The 9,951-nt window shown below is 28.5% G+C and overlaps 1 protein-coding gene across 3 annotated transcripts in view; it reads left to right on the forward strand.

Annotated features, from left to right (window-relative positions):
• Positions 1 to 656: 656 nt before the first annotated feature.
• Positions 657 to 9,951, forward strand: part of LOC108764748 (protein yellow) — an 11,331-nt gene continuing 2,036 nt past the window's right edge. For 2 of the 3 annotated variants that reach the window (XM_018513114.1, XM_018513116.1), the window contains exons 1-5: positions 657 to 1,164; positions 2,597 to 2,829; positions 3,507 to 3,688; positions 6,463 to 6,929; positions 7,393 to 7,636. In XM_018513114.1, coding sequence (XP_018368616.1) covers positions 2,604 to 2,829; positions 3,507 to 3,688; positions 6,463 to 6,929; positions 7,393 to 7,636 — 1,119 coding nt within the window. In that variant the 5' untranslated portion in view covers positions 657 to 1,164; positions 2,597 to 2,603. The remainder of the gene's footprint in view (positions 1,165 to 2,596; positions 2,830 to 3,506; positions 3,689 to 6,462; positions 6,930 to 7,392; positions 7,637 to 9,951) is intronic. The other variant, XM_018513115.1, reaches the window with a different exon arrangement.

A 9,951-nucleotide genomic window follows, 5' to 3' on the forward strand; every position in this document is an offset into this window, starting at 1 on the left:
GTAATATTTTTAAATTAATGAGATATTTATTCAATTTTTTAAATTAAATACAAATCTATCGGTATATATACATATATATATATACATCTCGTGATAGTTTTTATACTTCATAAATCATTTGTGAATAAATTTGAAGTTACGACAAAACCAGAATTAAAATGAACGCTTTTGTATTTGCACAGAGAAAAGTTGTTTTCAAATTGCAAATCATAGTTAATAATCGTTTCAAGCAACTTTTCATCGTAATTAGCAAATAATAATATATTGCAGCATGATGTAAAAAAATACTTGCATGCGCAACAGGGTCACTCTGTTTTTTCTTCCTCTTCAAAGATCTCAGCTGCTTTCGTCACTGCAGGTTTGTCGATTTCCCGCTCGCGTGCGTTATTTATGCAGAAGCAAAAATACTTGTATACACTTCACTTGCGTACCATGACCTCAAACGGCAACTTTATCTTTGATATAACAAACGGCAGCCACTTCCCTTTAACGTTTCTGTTCTGGTGGAGCGGAGATGTTCGGACGCGGACGCGTGAAAAGTTACGCGCCGCTTTAAGAAATCTCGCAGTCGTCCCTCGATCGTCTCGTAGTCCGGAGCGTGAGGCCAGGACATCTGTCCTCCCAAATTATCGTTCACATTAAGATAATATTGAATAATTCATTATTCGCGTGAAATGAATAAGAGAGTGACGTTGGAGAATGTTGCGTTTACTACAGTCGAGTTTTCTGTTGTAATATACAACAAATATTGAGGATATCTTAAAAAAGGATAAAACTACGAGAAGATTAAAAAAAAGTATCTTATTGATGATCATAAAATTGGAGTATTGACACCCGAAAAAGGGGAAAAATAAGAAAAAAGCATTTCGTTCAATATTAATAGTTAACGCTAGCGAATATAACAACCGCCTCCGGACTTCTCTATCCGTGACAGTGAAAGTGCTGAGGAAAGAAGGAAAAAAGACCGGCTATCTCTTTAACGATACTCTTATTTACGAAAGAACGGGCAAGAACGTGATCGTGGCGAGTCAGTACTCCGTCGAGTTTGAAAACGAAGAAACATGTGTAAAACTATATCGTATTATCATTGAGTGCAGGGTTAGAAGAAGCGTCAAAAGATCATTAAATTCGTCACTGAAGATAAAGCCGTATAACATCAAAGAAGTAAGAAATATCTACCGAAAGGTTATGTAAACATATAGGCATTTGTAAAGATTTAATACAAGAAAGTGTTACTTTCTTACAAATTATCTTTTTAATAAGTATTTCTGTCTGCCAACGGTAATCAGGAAAATTCATATATCTCTCTCTCTCTCTTCCCCCCCTTTCTCTCCCTCTCTCTCTGAACTTTATGTAAGTTATAAAATGTTCAAAATCTGTGGCAGAATTTATAAGATTAACATTATCTTTATATATATCCCTTACAATAAATAGAATTTTTTACATAAAAACATCAATGTCAACAATACTTTTTATGATTATTAATAACTATAATTTATTTAAGAGAAATAATTAACAATTAATAATTTTATTAAGATTTGAAATTTGATGATTCCATTATTGTATTGTTTATGAAATGGTCTATTTGCTAAAATTAATTTTAAAATAATAAATTTCTCTGTTAATAGAATTATTTTTTCTTAATGGCTTTATTTTAGAATTAAAATAGTTAGTCCCAAGCAGAATAATAAGTCATGATGACGTCAAAATGATGTTAAAGTGTATTGAGAGAGATCAAAAGGTTTTTCGTTGACTTTTTCATTTTAACACTATTTTAATGTTGCGATAATATTTTGTTTTGCCTGGAATATACTTACAATATTATTAGTAACTTTTTAATCACCTTTTTACAAATTGTTATGTTATCAGGTTTCTTATATCTTTTTAGTAATGTATAAAAACATTGATATTAAAAAAATTGAATGAAAATATGAAATATATTTTTTGCGAATGCTTGTAGAAGATATCCAAGCAGAACAATAAATCATTATATCGTCAAAATGACATTAGAATGAATCGGAAATGATTGAAAAATAACTTTTAATAATCATTTTGGAGTCATTTTGACATCATTTTGATATCATAATAACTTGTTGCCTGGGTAAATTCAATAAAACATAAAAGCTTATTTTCTATTTTAATACAATTTGATTACCTCTATTTTCTTTGTCAAATTTTATTATGCAATTTATGCAGTGAAAGTTTATAAGGTTAGAAAGTGCAATAACTTAACTAATTTATAAAATCAATCGCACATACTTGGAGTACATACATATAAAACACGTTCAACGTTTGACATTTATTAATTCTCGATTATCTCTTGTTTTAAATCCGTAACGACGCATATGTCTTATATGTGAAGTACATTAACTTTTTAATTAATATACGTTTCATAACATTTTATCATAAGATTTTTCTTGCAAGAAAAAATATTAAAAAATATATATGTTTAAAAACACTATACCAGGTTATGTCAAAATATGTACGTTAATAAATATTAATAAACATATTTTAAGGAAAAAATAAAAAAATTTCTTAAATAAAACGTTGTTCTTCCTGATATTTTTTTTTAATAACTGATTTACTTTGTTTACAGATTTATAATGAAGCTTGTACCGATCCGAGGCTTGATCCAATTATTGCACCGTTTCATTATACCGTTCTTGCTTTTGAAAGGATGTGCCAGTATTGAGAAATTAAAGGGTATATATTCCTGGAAAGCTTTAGAATTTGCTTTCCCAAATGAGTATGCAAGAGAAAATGCTATACAAGAGGGCCGTTTTATTCCTGGAACACCAGTACCGATCGATGTGGATTTCTACCACAAAGGTTTTAAACAATTTTTATATTATTCTGAATAGTAATTGTTCCAAATCATTCACAATACTATTAAACACACCTTTTACTCGATTTTATACTCCATCATTAATTTAATTTTTGTTATTCCTTGATAAAATTTGAAAACTAAATAATTATAAGCTATTATATAATTGTAAGAGATTTTAAAGCTCTTGTTACTCGATAATCGTTATTCTCTCATTTGATGAAATCGAGTCAATTATTAATTGGAGAATTATATTTAAATAATCATAGCTTAAAATGAAGATTTAATCGCTATCACATAATTGATCGATTATGATCTAATAATTTGTGCTAAAATATATTTAACGTTGCTTCATAGTTTACGCGTTTTAAGCAACAAAACTTCTTTCAACGAATGTTTTATATAATTTTTGCTTTATTTTAATTATCACATGTAAGAATTATAATTTTCATATTGTTAAACATTATAATTTGTTATTGAATCGCCTTGACAAGTAATTAATCCGTCAGAAAGTGAAAAGAATTATATTTACATAAATACAAATTCTATGTAATTTGTAAAATTGTTGTGCAATTTTTTAATATTATTATTCTAAAAAAATGTAGCCTTATGAATAATTTGACAATTTAGCGAGTTTAATCGTCTTCCTTAATAGTTAATAATTAGTTTAATGAATATATAGCTAAACATGGATCCATAGTTTTCATCACGATACCAAGGTTTCAAAACGGGGTTCCGGTCACCCTCGGTTACGTGACGAATGATGTTTCTCCTGAGGGAAATCCAATAATTGCACCTTATCCAAGCTGGGAATGGAACAGATTGGGACATTGTGATGCAATTACCAGTGTGTTTAGAGTGCAGGTAATATGAAAACTTTACTTGTAAATTTGATCAATAATTAACCTGTCGTTGATGCAACTTAAAAACATATCATATCGTATAATCAATAACTTTACATTAATTGACCATGCGACAGTTTTTAACAAGATTGAAATTATCAATATAGTAATAACTTAATACTATTTATTTAAAAATGAACTAACGGGCTGTCGATATTCAAAAACAACACTAGTATAATATACGGACAATGAGAGCATAACACAGCGCAGTAATCGTTGCGCAATCAACATAACCCATAAATTATTCACATAATATATTAAAAAACAGCAATACCAATAAATACAGACACATTCATTTTACGTTTCGGTTTACTTCAAACTACGAGTATCTTCAGCATTCTTCTAATATAAAAATCTCTCGACTTACAAAACTTAATATTAGAGCTTGATTGTGTAAACTTAAAATTACAATTATATATGCCCTTCACATGTTGTGGAATTATGTCGTTGTGTAAGCAAAATTTTAAAAATCTTATCTTAATCGTATCCTTAACAATACTCCTGCGATGTTTGATCCAACATTTCATTAAATTGCACGGAAATTCTCCGAAAGTACATAAAATGAAATTTAAAAATAAATAAAAAATTAGACGCATACTTTCAGTCAGCGTAATTCAATAGAAACGTATTAAAAATGACTAAACTAACGGGCTCTCGATATTCAAAAACAACATTAAATGAATTTTGTTTGATTTTCGCGATATGGATAGTTGAGTACAACTGTAATCTGAAAAAATTAGTAATTTATGAAATTACGTCAATCTTTACTTTATTTATGATCACTGACGCAACCGGATGTAAAAAATCTTAAAGTTAGAAATATTTTTCCTTTTCTTTCCGCCATATTATCGGAAATCGCACTTCGCTCATTTAGAAATAAACATACATCGCGTGATGTTATGGAATTAACGCCTTCATTATTATTCGAGAAACTCAAATAACAAATCGAACGTGTGGCGCACACGCGGCAATTCTTATAAAGGATGTAATATATAAATTATCGTAATTTACGTGATATCGTAATTGCTGACCACAATAATGCAGGAAGCATGCTTTCGGATATCTTCTTTACGATGAGATTACAGTGCCCACCAGTGCGACAAATCTACCTTATCATTACGTTATTACGTATTCATTGCGCACGATCTAGAACAAAATGCTCTTTACTGATATTCCTGGTCATTTAAGGCTAAAACATATAAGTTTAAATAACACAGACGCTCATTACATAATTATATCACAGCTGGTTCTATTTAACAAAAAAATATCATTGATATGAAATAAAATATTTGTTATATTTAATATTTCGTAAATAAAAAATATGAAATATAAATCTCTTCTATTAGAATAATATAATAATATATTTTTCAAGAAACACACACACACACACACACAATTTCGAAAAAATTTGAATATAAATATAGAGATAATCTTGTTAACAAATTTTATCGCTATCATATAATTGTTCGATTATGATCTAATAATCATAAAAACAAATCTTATGTTTAGGAAGTATTTTTATTTAAATATTACAATAATTCATATAAAAATTATTTTGATATGAAATATCCTGCATGCGTCGCGCATGTAGAAATGCATAATATACGTTTATTTAAAAAGCTTTCTACGAAAAAGAACGCTGTAAACACAATGTGCATATAAATTATCTTTTATATTATCATCATGTTTCGCGTTTGTTTAATTTACGACAATGTACGTTTTTATGCTAATCATGAACATGTCTTTAAGAATTTATAACAGAGAATCATAAAACGTGTTATGTTTTCTAAGGTAAAAATAAACTAGAGAACTGTTTGTTGAAATTTACATTGAGAGCACTTAAGGAAATTTAAAAAGTAATATGTTGACTTATAATTATTAGATTAAAAACATGTGATAAATTAATAATTACTAATTTATGTTAAAAAAAAAGTTAATTATACAAATTAATTCAAGAATTAGACAATTGAAAGAATTTAATTAAATTAAAATGCAAGATACATATCTGAATAATTAAATAACTTATTAAGGTAGTTGTACCAATTAGTAGACATGAACCAATTATTGGACAAAGTGATAAAACACTTGAAATATTAAGTTTTTAATGATATTATACAATATTTTAAATAAATTCATTATTAAATTAATTATTAAATTTTTATAAACAACAAATTTATTTATAGTATATATACATATCATTAAAAATTTAACATTTAAAATTTTGTACCACTTTGTCCAACTAAACTTTGAATTAGATCACGTTTACTAATTGTTCATTAATTGATATATTTTACAATAATTCATATAAAAATTATTTTGATATGAAATATCCTGCATGCGTCGCGCATGTAGAAATGCATAATATACGTTTATTTAAAAAGCTTTCTACGAAAAAGAACGCTGTAAACACAATGTGCATATAAATTATCTTTTATATTATCATCATGTTTCGCGAATTATTGATATATTTACCTTATTTATTATGAAAAAGAATTAATTTTTTTTTTTATATTAAAAATATCGTAATAATTACACCTGTTTAACTTTAAAATTTAATAATTATTATATTATTCTGATTTTAAATAATATACTAAAGTTCTAATTATTATTTTGCAGCGTGGAAATTTCTCTCTGATAAAATAATTTTTTTACGAATCAATAATTGTGCATTTTTATTAAAAAATATAATTAAAAAATATATTGACTACAGACAAAGATATGTGTGTGTGATCATAGGTGGACTCGTGCGACAGGCTGTGGGTCATCGACACGGGTAAACTCGAAGAGCGACAGATCTGTCGTCCTCAATTATTGTCGTTTTCGCTGCGAACAAATAAGGTCCTGAGTCAATACAAGTTTCCAAAAGAACAATTCATGGATAATTCCCTGTTTGTGACTCTCGCAGTCGACATTCGCAATAGTGGCGACAAATGTCAAAACACGTTCGTCTACATCGCCGATGTGACTGCATACGGATTGCTCGTCTACGATCATCGCAACGCCCGCTCCTGGAGAATCACCAATAATTTGTTTTATCCCTATCCAGCTCATGGAACGTTCCATATCAAGGGAGATACGTTCGATCTCATGGATGGCATTTTGGGACTTGCCCTGAGTCCCATGAAGCAAGATGGCGACAGGATTTTATACTTCCACTCTTTAGCTAGCAAAGTCGAAAGTTGGGTACCCACTTCTACTATCAGGTAAGAAAGGATGAATAAACATTTATTTCGTTGCAAAGGAGCTATAACAAATTATGCGTTACTGTGATTTCTATTTTAAATACGTGAAATATCTGAGATACATTTTATGTATGTATTATATTATATGAGATTCGTTTTAGTAAATATAATATATTGTATATATTATTTATATTTTGCAAAAAAAAGCATAAAATCTAACGATTATGTTTTAATAAGATGCTTTGTTTTTAAATAAAATTTTTAATTATATAATTTTTTTTATAAATTTAGCTTTATTTAAAATATAGATGTTTACAATTAATTAATAATTAATAAAGAACAATAAAGATAATAAGTAACGAGAATAATAAATGTTTCTATATAAATTCTTTTTTGTTATATAATATATTAATTCCTGTCCTTTTCGTCAGAGTACTCTGATAAATGTCATCTTATTATCGGACATTCATTATATATTATCTAGGAATTATAGCCTCTTTCAAGAGCACTCCGACGCTGCAGCAAGGTCGTTCCGTCCATTCGCTATGGAAAGGTCATCACAGTCGGCCGCTCAGGCTATGGATCAAAATGGAATTCTCTTCTTCGGTCTTCTGCCAGATCTCGCATTAGGATGTTGGAACAGTATCACTCATCCCGAATACGGTGGTACCAATAACGAAGTCATCATTGTTAATCCCGATACGCTGCAATTTCCATCTGGAATGAAGGTACGATGACGTACAGCTTATTCCAACAGAATTCTTTAATTAAATATATTTTATTTTATGACGTATATTTTTATAGTTATTAAATATAACCTTTTAATAAGTTTTATTAAAATAATAATAATAATAAAATAAAATACGATAAAAGTGCAAAGATAAAAGTAATAATATTAAAAATTTTGTAATAAAGGATAAAATATACCTATTACATTACAATTACATATTCGTGCTTTTAGAGATAATACAAATTATATACTCGATTATTCATAATTCTACTGCAACTTTAGTATGCATTTAGTTGTATTGAATTTTACTCTTGCTTAAAGTATTGAAAAATCTTACTTTAAATACGAAGCGCCACTACGATCTAAATGTTAAGATGTTGAACTATTATACACTACCCCCAAAAAGTTTCCGGACATGAATCTTAAAATTGTATAATATTCAGGTCACGGTGGTATTGTTTTTCAAAAATATTGAACTTATTAAAAAAAGAACTTTTTATCAAACTGCGCACTGTTAAAATGTACATAATTTTAGGAAATATAACGTGATATTTGTTACGATACAAAACTGTAAAGACAAAATTTTTTTGAAAAGCGGTCAAAAGTATACTAAAGTATAAGTTTCAAACTTTAAAATACTTTTTTATTTTTTGTTTGCGATGATTTTTTACCGAGTTTTTTACGGTGACCTGAATATTATACAATTTTAAGTTCCATGTCCGGAAACTTTTCGGGAGTAGTGTATATTAATTTCAGAAATTATAATTGCGTGCTGATATGATTGTCGGACTTTCAACTCAATCAATCTGAAATATTAATAATTCCTCTAAATTTCCCAAATTTAATCTTAAAAAACTGTAATAAACAATTATTGCGAAAAATATTTTTTTAAGATTAAATTTAGGAAATTTGGGGGGATTATTAATATTTCAGATTGATTGCGTTGAAAGTCCGACAATTATAATTTCTGAATTATAGCACGCAATTATAATTTCTGAATTAACCCTTGAACACCACACTATTTTCGCCACCTGATTTCACCACACATGGGTTACAGTAACCCTGAAAGTCTTCTTTTGCTTTTATCTCGGGATCTAATGCATCAATTTTAACTTCTTTTTTTTTTAATTGATACAACAGACAATAAGGAAAAAGAATATATAGATAAGAATATCATAAAACTTCCGAAAACCAAGATATTTTGAAAAAAAGGAAGAAAGAAATTTCAAAATTAAAAAAAAAATCGTTGTTTTTTAAATAAATTAGTTATTTTCCAAAAAAATGATACAAGGTTTCAATTTACAGAAATCGAAACATATTAAGTTGTATTTTAAGAAAAAAAAAATACATTATTACGAATTATCCTAAAAAATATATTTATTCGACGAGGTTGAATTTGGGTGATTTTCCAATAATACGATAAAGTTAGTGCAAAAGTCTTTATTATATGACATCTAAATATACAAATGAAATTATTCATTAATTTGACAGGCGAAACAAATTTTTGCGACATGTTCCCTACACATTGGCTGGTGGGACTGCAAGCATATGTAATAAGTTTTCCTATCGAAAGCCCCTGGACAGAATGAACATCTTCTTTGTTTTTCTATTTTATTTACTGTGTTGTTTATTGTGTTTCATGAATTCTTCGATTTGAATTCGCATTTGAATTTGATCTTGTTCGTATATTTACTTACAATTTGATTTCGAAATAAAAAACGTAATAACTACACAGGGTCAACGTAACCTACACATAGAGTTGCCAACCATCCGGTTTTGACCCAGACTGTCAGGTTTTCAGAAGTCTTGTCCGGTGTACAGTTGACAAGTCAAACCGGACGCCATATGTCCGGTTTGTAAGTACACCCAAATAATAAAATCAAATTTAGAGCGCCATAAGAAGTTACGTAACAGGCCACCCAATTTTCGTTCAAAAAGTGCACTTAACCCTTACCATACTAATATGGGTAACTAGTGACCGAGCGATTCCTGCTCGTGCAAGTTTCTTTGAGTCTTTTGGTAATTATAAATTATACTACATTTTATTATTTTCCAAAATAAAGAGTTAATATTTATTCTAGAAAGTTGAAAGTATGTTGGTGAATTTTTAGAGATTTTTTGAATTATTTTGAAGAGGTGAAAAAACAAAGAAATTTGAAGTGATCCTTGATGGTATGGATGAGGCACCAAATTATAGATGGTACGATAAGGGTTAAGTGCATCTAGGTATCATGTAGAACGGCTGTAAAAGACCAAACATCGGTAATAATTACTCGATTGTTGTTTTCTAATAAAAATATTATAAAGTTGATT

This window comes from Trachymyrmex cornetzi, unplaced genomic scaffold (assembly GCF_001594075.2).
Source record: "Trachymyrmex cornetzi isolate Tcor2-1 unplaced genomic scaffold, Tcor1.1 scaffold45, whole genome shotgun sequence".
Lineage (NCBI taxonomy): Eukaryota > Metazoa > Arthropoda > Insecta > Hymenoptera > Formicidae > Trachymyrmex > Trachymyrmex cornetzi.